We start from the raw sequence: 22,799 nt of genomic DNA on the forward strand, positions 1-22,799 counted from the left end.
CGGCGGCCGGTCACGTGGTAGGCGCCGCTCGCTCGCTGTCGCGCCCACGTCGGTCACGTGGTGCGGCGCCGCTCGCTCGCTGTCGCGCCACGTCGGTCACGTGGCAGACCTCAGGCGTGCCCGGCGCCAGTCGCAATCATGCGACTGTGGTACATGGTTCCGTTGCCTTACAGTCGCAATTTGTGTGATGGAAAAAAGCCCGGAAACACGTCGATGGAAGCGCATCCACAGCCTCGAACTATGCTTCTGTGCCTTGTGTTGCACACCGGGAAAAATACCGAATGGCTCACAAGTAGGAGAGTCATACAAAAAGTTGACTGTATAAAATGGGATACGCTGTATCGTTCACCATATGCACAGTTCCTAGTCTATAGAAAGTTTTTACACGTAGTCAGTTGACCTGTATGGTGGCATACCATCGTTGGCGTGTTATGCGTACGATTGACGCTGAACCCGTGGCGGGCTGCCGGCCATCCTCAGAATCGCCGCAGCCAAACTACAGCAACATCTGCACTGCCCTGACCTGCTGGCTTACCTGCTGACGATGCTGAAGCGGGACCAGATCCTGGCCAACTTCAAGCACCTGCAGCGGGGCCTGGCCGCGTGCATGGCCTCCCAAACCAGAAGGGTGCTGCTGGGCTACGCATCGCCGCCCAGTGTTTGGTTTTGGGTAACCTGCAACATGCTGCAAAGCACGCACGAACCCTTTCGTTGGGTTTGTGTTCGGGTATGTGAAAACTGAACGTCACTGGAAGCTACTGGCAGGTACAGGAAGCTACTGGAAGATCACTGGCAGAGTTCCATCCCAATGCTTGCCGCTTCTCGATGATAAGATAAGTTGCAACGCAACGTTGTTCCAATTGTGGTTAGCTGCAGGTTTGATGCTGTGATACTGACACAGTGCGACGTGTGGCGTAAACAAGAGAAGGGCGACATGGTACAAATATGAAGTGAACGTTCGTCGGCGTACACAGGTGGTGAGGGCCGTCCACCTGCTGCTGACCAAGCTGATGAACATGTTCCCGACGGAGCCCACCGGCTCCTCCGTGGCCTCAAAGTACGACGAGCTCGAGTCGCTGTACAACCACGTCAGCAAGGCGAGTGTGGAGGCGGCGGCGGGCGCGGGAGCTCGAGCCGGCGCGCTCGCCGCCGTCCGCTGCTGTCACTGGCCGCCGGCGCTGGGCGTACGGGCCGCCAAGTACGGCTTACGTGGCGTGACGCTGGTCTGATGTACTTTTCGGGCGGGTGTGGAAGGGGTCCTCTGGGGGCGCCGTTCTGGGCTGCTCACGTGAGTCACTTTTATGGCACGTGCTCTGATGTGATTCTCGCCAATGGCTCTTCGTGTTGGAGAACGCGTGACGCACCATTCCATCCAAAGCGAGGCCGCAGCGTATGGGGATCGGCTCGCCGTAGGCCGTCCGAGTCCCTCTGATCTGTGTAATAGCTGGTGCTGTGGACGGTGCCGTCGGCTGCCAGGGGTGCTGGCTGATCGTCAGTGGCTTGTTGCTTTCCAGTGCAGCTGAAGTGCGGTTTAATGGATGTTGGGCGTCTGGGCGTGTCGCCGGCAGGTTGTGTTCGAGGGTCTGGTGGCTTCGAGAAGAAACACGTCCGCCACGCCGTCCAGCTTGTACGGCACCCCTCATGGTGCTAAAGGCGGCCGGCCACAGCAACCCCTGCTACGTGGACCGGCTCATCAGCAGCTTTATGCGCGTGCGCAGCGCATGGCACGTGACCACTTGACGCCCGGCGGGCGAGTCCACCCCGGGTAGGTGGACAGTGCGGCGGCTGGGGGGGGGGGGGGGGGGGCGGGCCACGAGTCCGCACCGGGCAGGTGGACGGCGCGGCAGCTGGCAGCGCGGGGGGGGGGAGGAGGAGGGGGAGGGAGTCCGCGCCGGGTAGGCGAACAGTGCGGCGGCGCAGCTGTAGGCATGCCTTGTTTTGTGGGTGGGGTAATCCGTGGTAAGAGTGCGGCCCTTTGCGCAAACCTGCTCAAAGGGGCCTAGCGCCGCCTTTTGGCTGAAATGGACGACCATTACTCATGCGTACCGATCCTTGTGCAGGGCCTCCACTGTGGGCCGCCCAACGCTGCCGTACATTAGAATGTGTTAGGATAATCACCGAATTTGGGCTGTCAGAAACCGGTGTCAGGCTTTAGCATTTTGCCGCATTTGGGAACTTGGCCCAAATGATCTTCACTTGTCAAAAGTCTTACGGCATGTGTCCGAAACACTTGTAAAGTCCCCCGCCCCCCCCCCCCCCCCCCCGTCTCACGCTCAGCGACCGGACTAATTTGGCCGTCGAGTACAACACCGTTTACCTTCGTTGTGATGTGAGTTTGTGAAGGTTTATGAGGACGAAAAATCCGTTTGTTGCAAAAAATTAACTTATTACGCTTCCTTCGGGCGTGTGCCGGCACCAGAATGGGTGAAAACGGCACACTTCACAGCAATCCTCGTGTATGAGGCTGATCTGTTCGTTTTGTTTTTATTTTGGGTGTGTTTGTGATCGATAATATGCATGTAGTGGAATCATTCAGTTTTACTGCTTGTCCATGGCCAGTATCAAGACGTCACGGGGGGGAGGGGATGGGGAGCATGAGAAGTCATCCCCACCTAGTATTCGGATCTCAGCCTACCAAACGCAGCTCATGCGTCAGGTGCATGTGACACGCACCCGGCTCGCGAGGAGGCAGGGCTGTAGAGCAGAGTACACGAAATCAAGTAAAATCTACGGCGCGATGTCGGATATTGGGGCCATGGGCACAGTGACCTGTCCCGCGTGACGTGTCAACGACGTGTGTGGGACTGGCCGACGAGTCAGTCTCAGGCGTCGTGTCCGTCGGCGCAGAGTGGCCGTCGACCTCCTGATCCTGGCGCTGGACTGGTCAAGAAACCGTGTGGGCGTCATGGACTGGATATGCGCAAGTCCTTCATCGGCGCCATTCTGGTCAATCTGATCGACAAGACGTCCGAGGTCAAAGGTTCTGAAGGCCATCACAAAGGTAAAACCTCTCTTTTCAACAGTTCAACGACAAATGATTTACTCCTACAAGGCAACGCTATAAGGGATGAATGCTTAATTACATTGTTAAGCAGTCCTTAACTTAGGCTCACTGTGTATTGCCAGGTATAAGCTATGTTTTCTGCCCGTTAAGAGAGGAGAGTACGTGCAACGCTGGATCTCGCTGATCGGTACTTTCCGTCGATTGTCATTCAGACTGCGACAGGTCATAATCCGGCGCAGCGTATCTCCTTATGCGTCTTGGTGGCGCTTAACCCGGCGGCAGCAGCCGGTGTGGAAATGGCCGGGTGAAATGAGCGACTCTAACAGTCAGGGATGCTGATAAGTGAAGCAGTCTTCGGCCACAACAGGTTCGAGAAGCTCGGGCTCTGATCCCGTATGCTGCGCGCAGCATCCCATGTGGCCACGTTTCACGCAGAGTCAGCTTATAGGGTTTTCTTGGTGCATTCAGTGCATGCATCATTCATTCATAATGCGTTATCGCTGTTCTGTTCTGGTGACCATACTGGCAACGTCTACCCTGCGGTGTAGATGGTGGACGAGTGGGTGAAGAACAAGTCGCCGATCGCCATCAACCAGGGACCTTCACTGCGCGAGAAGTCGATCCTGCTGGGTTAAGCTGATGCACTGCATCGAGAAACGTTTCACCGATGACCCGGAGGTGCAGGCCCAGTTCTTGGAGCTGGTCAACTACATTTATCGGTAAGCGGCAGTGGGCCTGCTGGATACAGGGGATCAGGGATCCACGGAGGATGTGGGACGTACCGAAATACACGGAATCAGGGACGCACATGGGACCAGAGGCGTACAGGGTATCAGGGACCCACAGAGGATGCGGGACGTACCGAGATACACGGAATTAGGGACGCACAGAGGATCAAGGACGTACGGGGGATCAGGGACCCATAAAGGATGTAGGGACGTACCGAGATACACGGAATCAGGGACGCACTCGGGTCAGGGACGTACAGGGGTCAGGGACGTACGGGTAATCAGGGACGCACAGGGGATCAGGGACGTACAGGGGACCAGGGACCCACAGAAGATGTGAGACGTACCGAGATACACGGAATCAGGACGTACAGGGGATCAGGGACGTGCAGGGGATCATGGGCGTGCGGGGTATCAGGGCGTAGGGGACGCCCTGGCCAGTCCTCCGAGCCGCTGCACCCCGGCCCGTGGCCAACTGCAGAGGGGCTGTCGCCGCGGCCAGGGACCGCAGTCGGGGTGTTCCCGGGGGCGAGATAAACTGTTCGCCATCCGTGAGCCCGGCTACACCGTGCGCCGGCTGATGCACTGGGCTGCGCTTTGCGTCCTGTTTTACATTGCGATGCACGAACGCTGCATTATGATGTGTGTGTGGGCGGAGGGGAAGCGGGGGTGTTGTCTACTGGCTCAGTGTCACACGAGCAGCGTGGTGCTGCGTGCTCAGCGTTAGTTCTGCTGATCCGCCTGCTGCGCCAATGCCGGCGTGCAAGCCGCTTGCTCTGGCTATCGAACTCGGTCAGTCGCAGGACAAACTGATCTTAAGTAAGGGCGGACAGAGCAAGGCAGCGCGCGCAGGCCGTGTGACGCCACCCGCCGCGGTAGCTGACGGCCCCTCTTCTGCCGCAGAGACGACGCTCTGAAGAGCACCGAGCTGACGGTGAAGCTGGAGCCGGCGTTCCTGTCCGGTCTGCGCTGCGCCCAGCCCCAGATCCGGTCCAAGTTCTTCGAGGTGGGTCAGCCGACAACCGCGGTCGGGTGGGCGCAGGAGTGGTCGCGCTCGCTCGCACCGCGGGACAGATCAAGGCCCTTAGAAAACCGTCCATGCTGTGTTCGTTGTCAGGGATATTGACAAGTCGGATTGTTGGCGGTCTCAAACATAAACCATACCGCAGCATAACTGCGCCTTTAAATTTCTAAAACTGCATTAGCAACTCCAGTATTGATGGCGCTTCTAGTACCTTGAAAGGAACAGACCGGACAGCGTCTTTTCGTATGGCAATGGCCAGACGGGTCGTTACTCAGAGCTGGCTACAATTCGTTCTTACAGCTCCAAACTGACTGGCCGTCCCGACTGTGCTGTCTCCGACGGCCCGGCGTCCCTCGGTTTCCCCTACGCTGGCATGTCTTGATCGCCTGGTGTCGCCACAAACTCGTTGGTTCATGACGATTGGCTCCAGCCCTGACTGTCCCATCCCTGGCAGCCGGCGGCTGACGTCCCTGTCCCGTCCCTGAGGTCCAGTGTCGCCCAGCCCCTCTGCCTGACGATCATGGCGCCCTGTCCCTGGCTACCCCTAACGACCAGGGTGCCCCGTCCCTGACTGTCCCATCCCTGGCAGCCGGCGGCTGACGTCCCTGTCCCGTCCCTGAGGTCCAGTGTTCGCCCAGCCCCTCTGCCTGACGATCATGGCGCCCTGTCCCTGGCTACCCCTAACGACCAGGGTGCCCCGTCCCTGACTGTCCCATCCCTGGCAGCCGGCGGCTGACGTCCCTGTCCCGTCCCTGAGGTCCAGTGTCGCCCAGCCCCTCTGCCTGACGATCATGGCGCCCTGTCCCTAGCTACCCCTAACGACCAGGGTGCCCCGTTCCTGGCTGCCCCTGACAGCCAGGGTGCCCCGTCCCTGGCTGCCCCGTCCCTGGCTGCCCCGTCCCTGGCTGCCCCGTCCCTGGCTGCCCCTGACTGTCGGGCCGTCCCTGACGGGCCGGACGTGCGCGGCAGGTGTTCGACACGAGCATGAAGCGCCGCCTGCACGAGCGGCTGCTGTACGTGGTGTGCAGCCAGAACTGGGAGCACATCGGACACCACTACTGGATCAAGCAGTGCCTGGACCTGCTGCTCGTCACAGCTAACCGTGAGTGGCCGCTGCGGCCCGGCGCCAGCTGACGCAGGAAGAAACCTCAGCTGCATTTGCCGGTCCCTAGATAAGCTGGGCTATATTGTTTATTTACGGTCGCCTGTATTAAGGACTTGCCCATTGGCGGTTGTACTGAGCGTGCTGCAAGTCCTCACTTTGCAGTGTCCTCTAGATTTATCTCGTGGCAAAAATCGACGTGTCAAATAAACGTCTCGAGCGCGATGCGAATGGGCTCATATCGTAGTCACGGTTTAGCAGTTTGTTTCTTATGTTGCATGGTGTAGTAACTGCGAGGCGTTCCAAAGAATCCGTTGAAATTGGTACTGCTCGCTCCATCAGCACATTTCTGTTGATAAAGGTGTGGCTTGCCGTTTGGCGGATAGTTCGTACCAAGCAAGCATTTGTATTTGCTATGCTCTTAGCATCGTCATGTCTCGCAAAGTGAAGGCTTGTGGGTTTGTTGTTTCAGCCATTTTTTCGAGCAAATCGGGACGATTTCGAGATATTACACGTTTTCCTTTAGCGTACCTCATTAGTGATGGAATGAATCATGAGTAAAAGCCCAAGTAGGCCCGCTCCGTAAGCACCACCAGCCATAGCCACGACCACCAAATTGCCAACCGAATTATAATACACCACTTAAGGTATCAGAGATATCAATTTATTTTGGTGCACTTACTATGATTGCGGTTCTAAAAAGATTGGGTATTTGAACAGCAAATTTGATTTTCATGTCATTCTTCTCATGTACTTCCACGGGAGTGATAGAGAATAGCTGTAAAATTGCACAGGGGCTCAAGTCCCCAAAAGTGTGTAAAATTTCCCCTTTGTGCACTGTAAAATGCCCAGGCACCAACAAAACGTTGGGCTTGACAGGATTTGACGATATGTGGCAGCTGTACTTAATGAGTGCTACAAGGCTCATTAGTATTGGTGACGTCAACGTGTAGCTTCTTGACGGGCTGGGGACGTTGGGAGCGGCGAGCCGGGTCCGCGTGCCGCCACTCGGCGCGCGTGCCTGTGACGGCCGGTCCGGCCTCACCCGGCAGACTCGCCGATGCAGCTGTCCTCGGCCAGTCTGCAGCTGCCCAGTCTGTCGTCGGTGATACAGCTGGGCGACCCCGGCGAGCGGCAGGCCTTCCACCAGTACCGGGTGTCCCGCGCCGTCGAGCCGGCAGCAGACCTGGACAACACCGACAGCAGCAACGTACGTCACGTCAGGCTGCTGGCGCCGGTCCGGTCCGGTCGCAGAGGAGTCATCGGGCGCGCGGGCTCGAAGTCTGGTCCGGTCCGGCCGCAGGGGAGTCGGTGGGCGCGCGGGCTCGAAGTCTGGCCCGGTCCGGCCGCAGGGGAGTCGGTGGGCGCGCGGTCCCGGGGTCTGGTCCGGTCCGGCCGCAGGGGGGTCGGTGGGCGCGCGGTCCCGGGGTCTGGTCCGGTCCGGCCGCAGGGGAGTCGGTGGGCGCGCGGTCCCGGGGTCTGGTCCGGTCCGGCCGCAGGGGGGTCGGTGGGCGCGCGGTCCCGGGGCCTGGTCCGGTCCGGCCGCAGGGGAGTCGGTGGGCGCCCAGTGGTGCGGCGGTCACCGCAGTCGATGCTATGAACAGTGGCGTTGTGCAGTGTGCGTCATCCCACTCGTCACCTCGGTGGGTAGTTGTATTTACATTTGCACTCACGGCGCCACCACACATAACACTCGGCCTTTCTTAGGTCCGCCCGACCACCCGGGTCAGGCGTTGCGTGCTTTCACCCATCCGGTTACCTCCTAAGTATGGGGCGGCAACGAAACAAGCCTCCCAAAATAGCCAAACCAGTCAGCTGACAACACCAGTCAGCATGGCCCGCCCACCCAGTCATCCAGCCATCGGTTAACGTGACCAATAATGTATTAGATGATTGGAAATTGCTCCTGGAAATGTGTATTCCTCTGCAGCATTTGACGTAACATGATCTTGGATGACCTGATTACATGTTACTTTTAGAACCGCATGAAGCACAGTAAGATACAGCAAATCATTATGAGAACGTCCTTAACATTGCGTATTCTGGGGAAAAAGTAAGGTATCGGATACCCGCCTCGTGATGTGGCCGACGTGACGCCCACAAAATGGCAGTCACTCGGCAACTATCGAAGGTGCGATCACGTGACGCCCACAAAATGGCAGTCACTCGGCAACTATCGAAGGTGCGATCACGTGACGCCCACAAAATGGCAGTCACTCGGCAACTATTGAGGGTGCGATCACGTGACGCCCACAAAATGCCAGCCACTCGGCAACTATCGAGGGTTCGATCACGTGACGCCCACAAAATGCCAGTCACTCGGCAACTATCGAGGGTACGATCACGTGACACGCGCAAAATGGCCGTCACTCGGGAACTATCGAGGGTGCGACCTTTTAGTTTTCACCAATGTATAAAATGTCTAGGGTGCACGAGTACCGTAAATTCCAGCGTCGAGCGCTCATTCACTTGAGAGATGTTCCTGGAGACGTAATGGGTGTATGGCATTGGGGCCTGACGACGCGCTTGGTTGTCGAGGCTTTATTGTGGGGCTTCCTCTCACCCTGGCATGAAGAGCGGGCACCGCGGGGAATCGAACCCCGTACCTCTGGTCTCCCATACGTGCAGCCTTAGCTACTGAACTATCGGCACCCAATATCCTGAGCGGCGATATTGGTCGCGAAGTTTCTCTTCGCCTGACACTTTGGGTGGGACGCTTCCAGCAGTGTTTATTTGAGGAGCAGAACGACGTAGCTGATTGTCATACTGGCCACGGGGGGCGTATGTGTCGTTTCAGGACGAGCTGGAGCTGGGCGAGCAGGGGGAGACGGCTCGGCCCAGCGCCCCGCCCGCCGTGCCGCTGCAGGTGCTCGTCGCCAGGCAGGTCAGAGCACAACTGGCGCCCGCTGACGCTGACACGTATGCTCACACGCGCGCGCAGGCATGCGCATCCATGCAAACAGACAGACGAATATGCACCAGTGAGATTACCGCTGTGCTCCCAGGACACTGCATGCCTTTGTCTGCGAGGACGCGGTTGAACGCGTTTGCTAGTTCGCATACTGTAGAAACGTCATGGGGTGGTCATTTCACCATGGCCTTCAGCTCGCCTGCTTCGCTCTAGCGTCTTCGAATCTGCGGAACCCCTTGGCGTTCGCCGCCGTACGGTTTGGACGTCGCGGCAGCTGGGTGCGCCAGTGCCGCAGTGCGGCGTGTTCGTCTGACATGCGTCTTTCTCGCGCTGTCACAGGCCAAGTTCCTGGAGGGCGGCAAGGAGGTGCGCACGCCCCACTTCCTGGCGGCGCTGACGCAGCTCTGCCACAGCGACCAGCCGCTGGCCGAGCGGCTCTGGCTCGACTTCTTCCCGCGCGTCTGGAAAACACTCAGCGAGCGGCAGCAGCAGGTGCGTACGGTCTCTGAGGCGCTCTGTGTATGGTAGCGGTGAAGCGTGACTGTGCTCCGTCCCCCTCCCCTCTCGTCTCCCCGATCGACCTCAATAACGGGACGTGTCAGCTGGCGCTGGTACGCGCCTGTGGCAGCGGCTGTCTTTAGCAGCATCCGTGCTGTCGGCTCATCACAGCTGAGGACTGATAATGTGTGAGCTGATGGACTCGATATGGGATCGGCCGCTGGGTGGCGCCTCCATCCCTGATGATGTGTGAGCTGATGGACTCGATATGGGATCGGCCGTCGGGCGGCGCCTCCACCCCTGATGATGTGTGAGCTGATGGACTCGATATGGGATCGGCCGCCGGGCGGCGCCTCCATCCCTGATGATGTGTGAGCTGATGGACTCGATATGGGATCGGTCGCCGGGCGGCGCCTCCATCCCTGAGATTTGGACCAGACTGCTACACGGGTTGTCCTGTGCAGCGAAGTAAGTATAGCATGGAAATTCGAGGTCGATCAGAGCTTATGAGGTTACTCTCTCAGCCCAGCCTAATCACACTGTCATACCAGACCATGCTCATCACGACGTATGCGGGGGAATCCCACCGGCTTCACGCCTGTGCCAGCTAACGCAGCACCATTGTCGGAATCGGCCAGTTGATGATGTATGCGTGTTTCAGTCGCTGGTCGGCTGAACTGGTGCCGTTCCTGGTGTCGGGGGCGCACAACATCCAGAAGGACTGCTCGCCGTCGGCGCTCAACACGTTTGTGGAGGCGCTGGTGCACTGCCAGCCGTCGGTCACCCTGAAGCCGTGAGTGAGCTGGTGTCGGTGCGCTGCCGTGTCCGCCGTGGCCGGACGGGAAACTGCGCGTGCGCCAGACCCAGTGTACGGTCCGCTGCTGCCCTGCTTGTCGGATGTTGGGGGTTGAGGTTGAGGCTTAGGTGATTGGGGTTGAGGTTGAGGTTGAGGTTGAGTTGAGGTTTGAGGTTGAGGTTGGGGTCGTATTGTGGCTGTGTGACGTACTGCGTCTCTTAATGTTGCCATGGGACCAGTTTAGGCCATGTTTTTCCAGGAGCACTATTGCATACTTGGTAGCAGCGACCCAAGTGTAATGACGCACTGTGCCGGTATTGTCATCGGTCTGTTTGCCATGCGCAGTTACTTCCTCATTGGTTCGTCATTTGAAAGCCAGCTGGTGTCGCGGTTGTAGCTGGATCTTGTTTGGCTCCCGGGTAACAGCATGCTTGATGTTATGTGGCTGTAGTCTTCGCCGCTTGGACCTGAAATAGCTGACTGCCGACAGCAGGGCAGTGTGACCAGTGACGGAAGGGCGGCGTGTGTTTGCGCCGGTCCCGCCCGACTGTCCGCCACCCCAGCTGATTCCCCGCGCGCTGGCACAGCTCAGCTGATGCCCGAGCCTTGCCTCTCCGGCCGCCCGGCCGCCGGCCAGACTGCTCTGTCCGCGTGGCGGCGCGCAGGAGCTGGCGCCGCACCGCCCAACCGACTCTCGCCGCGCGCTCCAGGTGCATCATGCGCTACTTGGGCAAGAGCCACAACTTGTGGTACCGGATGACGGCTGTCGCTGGAGCAGATGGCGCTGGACAGCAGCTCCCTTCAGCTCATCCGGCCCCAAGAAAGAGGCGGCCGACATGTACGACTTCGAGCCGGCCACCAACACCAAGGAGGTGCGCCGACCTAGGCTGCCCCAGCTCGGTGCTAATGACGCTGCTGGGTAGTGTATACTGTACACGTAGTCCTGTTTTAGTGTGTGTTGACGTGAGGTGGACAGGAAAGAACCATTGACTGAAAACATCGACCTCTGTGTCGGCAGGTGAAAGTAAGTCCTTTCTATTACAATGTGAACAGTGCAATTGCGTGCGATGTGCTATCTATGCTGTCGTCTATAGATAGTAACATTGCAAGAATGTCTCTCATAGGCCTGCTTGCTGGTCGGCAGAATGGTTTTCGTTTCTTCCGGACCCAAAGCATGCTCAGTTCAGTCATTGATGAGAGGGGAATCACGGGCTTAGGATTTTAAACATTCCTTGCCCGTGGATTCAAAACCAGGTACCCACAGATGTGTTGATTGTAAGGCACAGCAATTGTGTGTATCCTCTAGGAAATACTTCATGAACCTGTAGAGGCCGTTGGACTTCCCCCTCCCCCCCCCCCCCCCCCCAGGTCTCTTCCAGGATAGTGGGTCGTCGTGAAGGCGTCGCCTGGCACCCTGTCTCTCCTCCAGAAGAGTCGGGGTCCTGGAGTCGGGCTGTCTGGCGTCATTTGTGACATGGACATCAGTGCGCCTGCTCAGGGCTAGTCAAGGGATCGTCTGACCCTCTCTCGCGTCCGCTCCAGGAGAGTCTGGAGATGGGACTGACTACCCGGCGGTCTGCTCCAGGAGAGTCTGGAGATCCTGGAAAGCCTCTGCGAGCTGTACAAGCTCTTGCGTGAGGAGGACCTCTGGATCGGCCTGTGGCAGAAGATTGCCAAGTACTCGCAGACCAACATCGCGCTGGCGTACGAGCAGCAGGGCTTCTTCGAGCAGGCGCAGGGCGCTTACGAGCTTAACCACGAACAAGATCCGGGCCGACTACGCCACGTCCCCCGGCTCCGGTCAGCCTGCAGCAGGTGAGCGGCGGGCACGGCCGGCCGCTGGTCGGCCGCTGGTGGACGTGTCGCGGTCGGGCGGCCTGGTCGGCCGCTGGTCGACGCGTCGCGGTCGGGCGGCGTGGTCGGCCGCTGGTCGACGCGTCGCGGTCGGGCAGGCGCGGCCGGCCGCTGGTGGACGTGTCGCGGTCCGGCGGCGCGGCCGGCCGCTGGTCGGCTGCTGGTGGACGTTGTTCGCGGTCCGGCGGCGCGGCCGGCCGCTGGTCGGACTGCTGGTGGACGTGTCGCGGTCGGGCGGCGCGGTCCGGCCGCTGGTCGGCCGCTGATGCCGTGGTGTGCCGGCTGGCCTCTAGTTCGACCCACAAGTGGCACGGTTGTCTCGGCTGTCTCGTGCTCGGATGTTGGGTGGCGTCCTTCGACCGGTGGTCCTTTTGACCGTCGCGTTCGGTTCCACGTTACTGGCCGTGGGCTGAGCGCCGCCAAGTCGGCTGACAGCGGGCCGGATGGGCGCACTGCCACAGGAGATGATGCTGGTGGAGCAGCAGTGGATCCGCTGCTGCAAGGAGCTGAACCAGTGGGAACCTGCTGCTCGAGTACGGCCGCTCGGCAGCGGCTGCCAGTCCGGCGCTCGTGCTCGACTCGGCCTGGCGCGTTGCCCAACTGGGGGGTTCATGAAGGACGCCCTCCAGCAAGTGGAGGTCAACTGCCCCAAGGAGATGGGCTGGAAGGTGAGCAGGGCGCGCGACCCCCCGACGCCGCGACGGTCGCGGCAGCAGGACGGACTCAGAGCTAGTTTGGAAGCCGGGGAGGGGGCGAGGTCAGAGTGTCGGCGAGCCGGGGGGGCGGGGAGGAGCGAGGTGAGAGTGTCGGCGAGCCGGGGGGCGGGGGAGGGGGCGAGGCCAGAGTGTCGGCGAGCGGGGGGCGGAGATGGAAGGGGCGAGGCCAGAGTGTCGGCGAGCCGGGGGCGGGGGAGGGGGCGAGGCAGAGTGTCGGCGAGACTGGGGGCGGGGTAGGAGCGAGGTGAGAGTGTCGGCGAGCCGGGGGGCGGGGGAGGAGCGAGGTATGGAGTGTCGGCGAGCCGGGGGGGCGGGGGAGAGCGGAGGTGAGAGTAGTCGGCGAGCCGGGAGTCCGCAGCCGCCCGGTGTACGAGCCGTTGTCAACTGGTGATGGCTGGCGTCAGCACAAGTTGATGACCAACATGACACAAAGTCGCACCGATGAAAGGGTGCCAGAAGTACTGCCATGATGCCGCCATTGTTGGTGAGATTTCCCCTGACCGTAACCGGGGTTGAGGCTCGGTTAGGGCTCCAGGTGTCTGTCGCCACGTGTCACGTGCGAGTCGGACGCCGGCGAGGACGACGCCGGCCTCGGACGCGAGTCGAGTCGGACGCCGGGCCCCGTGCCGGGGTAGCGCACTGACGACTGGCGGGCGCGGCGGCAGGTGAACCTGTACCGCGGCTTACATCGCCATCTGCCACCTCCGGAGGAGGACGCACCTCTCTAACGTCGAGAAGAAGCTGGTCGACCTGGCCACAAACCAGTGCATGAAGGAGTGGCGCAAGCTGCCCTCCATCGTTGTCGCACGTGCACGTGGCCTCTACCTGCAGGCGGCGCAGCAGGTGAGAGAGCCGCGACGGGTCGGTGGGGGACGACCTGACCCGATCCTGACCTGGCCCGATCCGGCCCGACCCAACCACGACCCGACCCAAACTGACCCCGACGGCGGCCCGACCTGACCGGACCTGACCTGACGCGGCCCTACCCGACCTGGACCCGGTCCCGCCACATTGCACGCCGCCCATCATGTGAGGGCGAGTGTGGGGCTTAGTGTGTCTGTAAGAGTGTTATATGCGCTGGCTGTCGTGCTGGCTGTTGCGGAGGCAGCTGCGGCATAGAACAGCAAGGGGTTGTGCCGGGATGGATGGTGCGTGTCTTGGAGAGCTGCGTGGGCCCCGGCTGACGCCGACCCCGACCCGGCAGATCCTGGAGCTGCAGGAGGCGGCGCAGATCCACCAGAACCTGCTGCACAGCCGGCAAAACGCCGTTGCACGACATGAAGGCTATCGTGAAAAACGTGGCGGCAATCGCCTGCCGGTCATCAGCGACGACCTGAGCCACTGGAGCGATGTGTTCACCTGGCGCCAGCACCACTACCAGTTCATCGTCAAACACTACAGCGAGGCAGGACCAGGGCGCCAACAACCAGAGCATGCTGGGCGTGCACGCCTCGGCCCAGGTGGGCGCGCAGCGTGGCGCGGCGGCCGCCGGCGCGGACCGGCCGGGCGCCGGCAGCTGGGCGAGGCGTCAGGTGGCCGTCCGGCGGGCTCGGCTGGGGGAACTGCTGTGCTGGGCGCCCGTATGGTTGTGTGGTGATGACTGGTCAGCCAGCTGGCCAGCCGCCTGTGGGTTGCGGTTATTGGCGAGCTGCTGCCTTACCGGTCTGCGTGTGCTGCTCTGCTGTTCCGACTTTGGTTAGCCGCCGTGCTGTCTGTGTGGGTGTGCTGGTCCAGAGGCGGTCTCCCGCGGTCGGTCGGCCCTGCTCCTGCCAGCTGTGTCTGTGTGGGTTGGCTGGTCCGGAGGCGTCTCCCGCGTTCGGTCGATCCCGCTCCAGCCAGCTGTGCCTGTATGAGTGTGCTGGTCCAGAGGCGGCTCCCGCGGTCGGTCGCCCCCCCCCCCCCCCAGCCAGCTGACCTGCCACCCTCTGTACCAGGCCATCATCCACTACGGCAAGATGGGCAGAAAGCACGGCCTGATGGGCGTGTGCCTGGAGAACCTGAACCGGCTGCACACGATCCCGTCGGTGCCGATCGTCGACTGCTTCCAGAAGATCCGCCAGCAGGTCAAGTGCTACCACCAGAGCGCCGCCGGACAGGGCATGAGCAAGACCGAGCTACAGGAGGTGAGGGATGCCCCCCCCCCCCCCCCCGCCGGACAGGGCATGAGCAAGACCGAGCTACAGGAGGTGAGGGACGCCCCCCTCCCCCGCCGCCGGACAGGGCATGAGCAAGACCGAGCTGCAGGATGTGAAGGACGCCCCCCCCCCCCCCCCCGCCACCACCGGCTGCGCTGCTTTAGCGTTTTTCCGCCCGTCTATTGTTTTGCAGATGTAGTGGTGACCTCAGCGATTGGAATGCAGATGTGTACGTTGTCTGCCTGTGAGTGAGCAGTGTGCTGGTTGCTGTACGCGAGGCCCGGGAGGATAAGGGGCTCGCTGACCTAGTGGTCAGGAACTTGTGCTCCCGGACAGAGCGCCGTGGCCCGCTGCTTGTGTCCTGGTCCCTGGGCGCTGACACCACCAGCGAAGTAACCGAGAGAGGGCTTCCGACGCGCGCCCATACCAAAGCCGGCATCATTGGTGTGTGCCACCCTCAGGGCCTGGAGGTGATCGAACACACCAACATGAAGTACTTCACCAAGGAGATGGTCTCCGAGTTCTACGCTCTGAAGGGCATGTTCCTGTCACTCGTTGGTAAGCCCGTCGAATCCTAGGTCAACAGTTTAGCCGATATCCATTTGTCTCCTACGCACGTGTTTTGGCAACAGTGATATCGCTGCCGTCCGCTCCAATGTGTGACGGCTGGGACTGCTGCCGGTCACTGCGAGATGCAAACCCTCTGTGAAATGCGGGCGTTCTGCGCGATCCATGCCGACCCACTGTTTCGTCATTCAGTCATTACTAGCTCACAGCTCCACTGTTCCGTCATTCAGTCATTACTAGCTCACAGCTCCACTGCTTCGTTATTCAGTCATTACTAGCGCACAGCTCCACTGTTCCGTCATTCAGTCATTACTAGCTCACAGCTCCACTGCTTCGTCATTCACTCATTACTAGCGCACAGCTCCACTGTTCCGTCATTCAGTCATTACTAGCTCACAGCTCCACTGTTCCGTCATTCAGTCATTACTAGCTTACAGCTCCACTGCTTCGTCATTCAGTCATTACTAGCTCACAGCTCCACTGTTCCGTCATTCAGTCATTACTAGCTCACAGCTCCACGGTTCCGTCATTCAGACGTTACTAGCTCACAGCTCTACTTTTCTGTCACGACTGAATTTCGACGCTCTGATCCACGGACCCGCCGACCCGTATCTGTCCGTCTGCCTGTGTGTCTGTGTGTAGCGGCTACCGCTGACCTCCTCGCGGCCCGCTGACCTCCGCGCGGCCCCGCTGACCTCCGCGCGGCCCCGCTGACCTCCGCGCGGCCCCGCTGTCCGCCGCGCGGCCCGCTGACCTCCGCGCGCGCGTCCGGTCGGCAGGTCGCTCGGACGACGCCAACAAGGCGTTCTCGGCGGCCGTCCAGATGGACGACACGCTTTTCAAGGCCTGGGCGCTGTGGGGCGAGTTCATGGAGTCGTCGTTCTTCCGGGACCCGAGCAACCTGCAGACAGGTGTATCGGCCATCACCTGCTTCCTGCACGCCTGTCGACACCAGAAGGAGAACAAAAGCCGCAAGTACCTATCCAAGGTCGGTACCCAGTCGCTCTCCGGAGGACCTCCTCTGCCCCGATACGGGCGGGGCTTGGCGCTCCGGAGGACTTCCTCTGCCCCGGTACGGGCTGGGCTTGGCGCTTTGGAGGACCTCCTCTGCCCCGGTACGGGCGGGGCCTGGCGCTTTGGAGGACCTCCTCTGCCCCGATACGGGCGGGGCTTGGCGCTCTGGAGGACCTCCTCTGCCCCGGTACGGGCTGGGCTTGGCGCTTTGGAGGACCTCCTCTGCCCGGTACGGGCGGTGCCTGGTGCTCTGGAGGACCTCCTCTGCCCGGTACGGGCGGTGCCTGGCGCTCTGGAGGACCTCCTCTGCCCGGTACGGGCGGTGCCTGGTGCTCTGGAGGACCTCCTCTGCCCCGGTACGGGCGGGGCCTGGTGCTCTGGAGGACCTCCTCTGCCCGGTACGGGCGGTGCCTGGTGCTGGAGGACCTCCTCTGCCCCGGTACGGGCGGTGCCTGGTGCTCTGGAGGACCTCCTCTGCCCCGGTACGGGCGGTGCCTGGTGCTCTGGAGGACCTCCTCTGCCCGGTACGGGCGGGCCTGGTGCTCTGGAGGACCTCCTCTGCCCCGGTACGGGCGGTGCCTGGTGCTCTGGAGGACCTCCTCTGCCCGGTACGGGCGGTGCCTGGTGCTCTGGAGGACCTCCTCTGCCCCGGTACGGGCGGTGCCTGGTGCTCTGGAGGACCTCCTCTGCCCGGTACGGGCGGTGCCTGGTGCCTGGAGGACCTCCTCTGCCCCGGTACGGGCGGTGCCTGGTGCTCTGGAGGACCTCCTCTGCCCGGTACGGGCGGTGCCTGGTGCTCTGGAGGACCTCCTCTGCCCCGGTACAGGCGGGGCCTGGTGCTCTGGAGGACCTCCTCTGCCCCGGTACAGGCGGTGCCTGGTGCTCTGGAGGACCTCCTCTGCCCCGGTACGGGCGGTGCCTGGTGCTCTGGAGGACCTCCTCTGCCCGGTACGGGCGGTGCCTGGTGCTCTGGAGGACCTCCTCTGCCCCGGTACGGGCGGCCTGGTGCTCTGGAGGACCTCCTCTGCCCCGGTACGGGCGGTGCCTGGTGCTCTGGAGGACCTCCTCTGCCCGGTACAGGCGGGACCGGTGCTCTGGAGGACCTCCTCTGCCCGGTACGGGCGGTGCCTGGTGCTCTGGAGGACCTCCTCTGCCCCGGTACGGGCGGTGCCTGGTGCTCTGGAGGACCTCCTCTGCCCCGGTACGGGCGGTGCCTGGTGCTCTGGAGGACCTCCTCTGCCCCGGTACGGGCGGTGCCTGGTGCTCTGGAGGACCTCCTCTGCCCCGGTACGGGCGGTGCCTGGTGCTCTGGAGGACCTCCTCTGCCCGGTACGGGCGGGACCCGGTGCTCTGGAGGACCTCCTCTGCCCGGTACAGGCGGGACCCGGTGCTCTGGAGGACCTCCTCTGCCCCGGTACAGGCGGGACCCGGTGCTCTGGAGGACCTCCTCTGCCCGGTACAGGCGGGACCCGGTGCTCTGGAGGACCTCCTCTGCCCGGTACGGGCGGGGCCCGGTGCTCTGGAGGACCTCCTCTGCCCGGTACGGGCGGTGCCTGGTGCTCTGGAGGACCTCCTCTGCCCGGTACGGGCGGGACCGGTGCTCTGGAGGACCTCCTCTGCCCGGTACGGGCAGACCCGGTGCTCTGGAGGACCTCCTCTGCCCGGTACAGGCGGACCCTGCTCTGGAGGACCTCCTCTGCCCGGTACGGGCGGGGCCCGGTGCTCTGGAGGACCTCCTCTGCCCCGGTACGGCGGTGCCTGGTGCTCTGGAGGACCTCCTCTGCCCGGTACGGGCGGTGCCTGGTGCTCTGGAGGACCTCCTCTGCCCGGTACGGGCGGTGCCTGGTGCCTGGAGGACCTCCTCTGCCCGGTACGGGCGGGACCTGGTGCTCTGGAGGACCTCCTCTGCCCGGTACGGGCGGTGCCTGGTGCTCTGGAGGACCTCCTCTGCCCGGTACGGGCGGGACCTGGTGCTCTGGAGGACCTCCTCTGCCCGGTACGGGCGGTGCCTGGTGCTCTGGAGGACCTCCTCTGCCCGGTACGGGCGGGGCCTGGTGCTCTGGAGGACCTCCTCTGCCCCGGTACAGGCGGGACCCGGTGCTCTGGAGGACCTCCTCTGCCCCGGTACGGCGGTGCCTGGTGCTCTGGAGGACCTCCTCTGCCCGGTACGGGCGGTGCCTGGTGCTCTGGAGGACCTCCTCTGCCCCGGTACGGGGGGGCCTGGTGCTCTGGAGGACCTCCTCTGCCCCGTACAGGGGGCGGGACCCTGCTCTGGAGGACCTCCTCTGCCCCTGGGTACAGGCGGTGACCCTGCTCTGGACCTCCTCTGCCCGGTACGGGCGGGACCCTTGCTCTGGAGACCTCCTCTGCCCCGGTACGGGCGGGGCCTGCTCTGGAGGACCTCCTCTGCCCCGGTACAGGCGGGACCCGGTGCTCTGGAGGACCTCCTCTGCCCCTACGGGCGGGGCCTGGTGCTCTGGAGGACCTCCTCTGCCCCGGTACGCGGGGCCTGGTGCTCTGGAGACCTCCTCTGCCCCGGTACGGGCGGGACCCGGTGCTCTGGAGGACCTCTCTGCCCCGGTACGGGCGGGCCTGGTGCTCTGGAGGACCTCCTCTGCCCCGGTACGGGCGGGGCCTGGTGCTCTGGAGGACCTCCTCTGCCCCGGTACAGGCGGGGCCTGGTGCTCTGGAGGACCTCCTCTGCCCCGGTACAGGCGGGACCCGGTGCTCTGGAGGACTCCTCTGCCCCGTACAGGCGGGACCCGGTGCTCTGGAGGACCTCCTCTGCCCCGGTACAGGCGGGACCCGGTGCTCTGGAGGACCTCCTCTGCCCCGGTACAGGCGGGACCCGGTGCTCTGGAGGACCCTCTGCCCCGTACAGCGGGACCCGGTGCTCTGCTCTGCCGTGATACCGCTCAAGCACTGCTTCCCACCGCGGCGGCGAGACATCTGACTCTGACGCGCCGGCCTAGTCACCATACCTGTCTGATGCCGCCACCGGCACACCGCTTCAGGTGCTGTGGCTGCTGACGTACAACGACGAGGCCAACACGCTGGCGGAGGCGGTGGAGCACTATTGTGCCAGCGTGCCGCCCATCCATTGGCTGCCGTGGATCCCCCAGCTGCTCACCTGTCTGGTGCGCAACGAGGGCAAGCCCATCATGAACCTGCTCACCCAGTGTGAGCACACGGACCGGGTCTCACCCAGTGAGCATGCAGGCCGAACACGGGGCCGCGTGATGCTAACCAGTGCATGCGGACGCGCCCACAGGAAGCTCACGGTGTATGTATGGCTTGTTCGGTGGGCAGCGGGGCAGCGACTACTGGGAGCGGCCTCGCAAGCCGCTCTGTACCTCTGGGTGTGCCCGTTGGCGCTGCAGGGTCGTCCGGCGCCGGCCGTTCGTGCGGTGCTCTGCGGGCCGGAGACCGCTCAGCTGTCCGCCCGGCCCACTCTGACTCTGACTGACTCCGTCGACCGCTCTGACTGACTGGACCCTGTTGGACTCTGACTGACCGGCTGACTGTCGGCCGCCTGTGACGCGGCCTCTGCTCTGGGCAGGTGGGCCGCACGTTCCCGCAGGCGGTGTACTTCCCGATCCGCACGCTTTACCTCACGCTCAAGATAGAGCCGGGAGCGGCACAAGACGAGCGGGCAGAGCGGCGGCGCGGCGGCGGCGCGTGACAGCTCCGACCCGGCCGGCTCCTCAGGTGCGTCCGGCCACGCGGCGCCGATCCGGTAGACCAGGGCTGCGAGATTCCCGGTTGACCACGCCGACTCACCCGTTTCTCAGACGCGCTGCGCAACATGCGCTCGGATGGCCGGTTGGAAATGTGATTCGCTCGACGGCTCAATTTGACCCCCCCCCCCCCGCTCCTCTCCTGAAGATCGAAAATTAAGACCTAGGAACACCCATTCACTAAGTGGAAAAGGATCTGTGGGAACTTAATGGTATCAAATTTGTAGACTCTACCTTTACCTTTTTTGCCTTTAGCATGTACTTTTTATCATTACCATTGGGTCAATGAGATGAAAGTCGAGTTCGGTGCGCGAAGTGCCCTGAGAACTCCTCGAAGTGCCCTAAGACCTCCTCGTGCAGCCAGCCTTTACCTGAATACATTTTGTAAGCAAGAGGTCACTTGGGTATGACATCAGATCAGGGATTTTATGTGCCCCTAAAAGTTCAAGATGAACAAAAAACTTTGCGTTATCTTTATATTTGAGTTCAAGATGAACGTCGCGAACTACTCTATGCAGCATGTTGCGCAAGACAAAAGGTGGATCACGGCTGTTTTTGATCAGTGACCTGACCTGAACATTAAGTTAAGATAAGACTACTGGTGACGTCCTTTAAGTCAAGAAATTCGAAGTGAGCGTCAAAACTACCTCAGCAAACAAGTATTCTGGGAAGAAGGCTGTTTGGTTTTGATACCTTCATACCTGACCCACCTTTAAAATATTAAGTTGTTATCCTAATTTCAATTGTCTTATTGTCTAGCAAATGATGTGTAAGCTGCATGACTTCGTCTAACACTCCGTTGTCGCGTCATAGAATGCATTGCCATAAAGAACATCGGCAAGCGGTTCAGCCCTCATTCTGTACCAGCCAAAGGAGCGCGTATGCGTCGGAGCGCCGTGCGTCATGTACCAGCGGCTGGGGCGGGCTCGGCGTGTGTGGCGCGCGCGGCTGACATGGCGCGCGGCCGCCAGGTGACGCCAGCGGCGGCGGCGCGGCGGCGGCGCGGCGGGCCGACACCGACGGCCGCTGACGCCGGCTCCATCCGCGCCACGGCCCCATGTGGCGCTGCAGCCGCATCATGCACAACCAGCGCGACGTGCACCCGACCATCCTGTCCAGCCTGGAGGGCATCGTCGATCAGGTGGGCGCGAGCGGCTGCCGGCCGGCCGCGTGGCCGCCCCTGGCGCCCCCCACCGGCGCGTAGACTTGGCAGAGAGCGCCGCAGCCGGTCGCCAGGCCGGCGCGTATTGCCAGTGTATGTGTGTTTGCGTACGTACAAAATGTGCGCCGAAGAGCGTAACACGCACACGGGTGTGACGAAGTAATATGTGCTGCGTCTACGTAGACAATCGTTGATGTGACATGCTCATGTTGTTGAATTCGCTTAACGTGCTATGCATTCGATGCCCGTATAGTTATTTACAAAACGTACCCAACATGCATATGCATTTGCGTACAAGCAGATGCATATGCTTTCAAGGTTATATTAGTTTTTGATAGTGGCGCAATGTGTTCTTGGCAAAATTTGTAATCATGTGATGATTGAACTACGATGCGCCTAGTATATACAGTATGCAGTGCTTCCGAGGTGGGACGGCTGTCTCCATTGCTCCGATTCTGTATGAGCATGTGCGTTCCGTCACTGGAGGTGATCTGATTCGGGAACAGCTCCGGGCGGCGGGTGTTCGCTGTGCGGCTGGGCTGTTGCCGTGCCCGAAAGCCCAAACAACAGACAATTGATAGGAGCGAGTCTGTCTTGTCGTAATGACACGTCGGCCTCCCTCTCGCGACCCGCCTTTGCCTGACGGAGTGGGCGGGGAGTGTCGGCCTGCGGCGTCTGACCGCCCGTTCGGCTGCAGATGGTGTGTTCCGAGAGAACTGGTACGAGGAGGTGTGCTGCGCCAGCTGCGCCAGGCCCTCACCAAGTGCCTGGCGCTGGCGTTCGACAGCCGGGGGGCCGTCACCGAGGCCACCATCACGCCGCACACGCTCAACTTCGTCAAGAAGCTGGTGGCCACCTTCGGCATCGGCGTCGGTGAGACCCTCCGCTCTCCCGGCCGGTGCCCTCTCCCCTCCCCCCGCCCCCCACTCCCCCCGGTACCCCTCCCCCCCTCCACCCCTTCCCCGGCCGGTACAAACCTGCACCCTCCCCGGCCTACCCCCTCCACCCTGCTCTCCGGCCTACCCCCCCCCCCCCCTGCTCTCCCCTACCCCTTCCCCCCCGCTCCCCGGCCTGTACCCCTCCACAGGCGTCGGACAAGGGTCAACTTCGCATCTGCGGCTCGTCTTAGCCTTGACCGCTGGCCGGTGGCCATGATGGTCGGGATTCACCGACGAGCTGTACCAATTGGGTTTTTCTCTGTTATCTCGCCCTGACACTGTCTCGTCTGCCCCCCCCCCCCCCCCCACAGATCGCGGCGCTCCTACGACTTTCAAAGTTTACGTGCGGCGTAAATTGACGCATAATGATTATTTAAACCCACCGTAAACAGCACACACTGGATAGGATTGTGTTCGTAAGATGAGGTTATATCATGAAGTTCGATAAATGGAAGATAAGTTGTGATGAATTGGTGGAGCATTCGTCTTCATCCTGTGGCCCTGGGTCGATCTGTCACCAGCGTCTGAGTTGTTCATGCTGTCGTCGGTTGGCGAAAGTCGTCTTGCTCTCCGGTCCCAGGTGGGAAAGGCCGTGCCTTTGCTGATGCGGGAC

The 22,799-nt window shown here is 61.7% G+C and overlaps 1 protein-coding gene across 1 annotated transcript in view; it reads left to right on the plus strand.

Moving 5' to 3' along the window:
* Nucleotides 1–22,799, plus strand: part of Nipped-A (Transcription-associated protein Nipped-A) — a 113,398-nt gene that overhangs the window by 49,151 nt on the left and 41,448 nt on the right. The window contains 21 exon segments of the mRNA XM_037220554.1: nt 492–628; nt 975–1,097; nt 3,553–3,629; nt 4,636–4,738; nt 5,726–5,858; nt 6,911–7,068; nt 8,656–8,742; nt 9,109–9,135; nt 9,190–9,293; nt 9,929–10,060; nt 10,842–10,935; nt 11,649–11,863; nt 13,344–13,476; nt 14,043–14,093; nt 14,568–14,756; nt 15,230–15,326; nt 16,115–16,323; nt 19,364–19,546; nt 19,909–19,997; nt 21,158–21,286; nt 21,946–22,121. Of these exon segments, the coding sequence (XP_037076449.1) occupies nt 492–628; nt 975–1,097; nt 3,553–3,629; nt 4,636–4,738; nt 5,726–5,858; nt 6,911–7,068; nt 8,656–8,742; nt 9,109–9,135; nt 9,190–9,293; nt 9,929–10,060; nt 10,842–10,935; nt 11,649–11,863; nt 13,344–13,476; nt 14,043–14,093; nt 14,568–14,756; nt 15,230–15,326; nt 16,115–16,323; nt 19,364–19,546; nt 19,909–19,997; nt 21,158–21,286; nt 21,946–22,121 (2,646 nt within the window).

Source organism: Pollicipes pollicipes, unplaced genomic scaffold, assembly GCF_011947565.3.
Source record: "Pollicipes pollicipes isolate AB1234 unplaced genomic scaffold, Ppol_2.1 Scaffold_4295;HRSCAF=5057_pilon_pilon_pilon, whole genome shotgun sequence".
In the NCBI taxonomy this organism is placed as follows: Eukaryota; Metazoa; Arthropoda; class Thecostraca; order Pollicipedomorpha; family Pollicipedidae; genus Pollicipes; species Pollicipes pollicipes.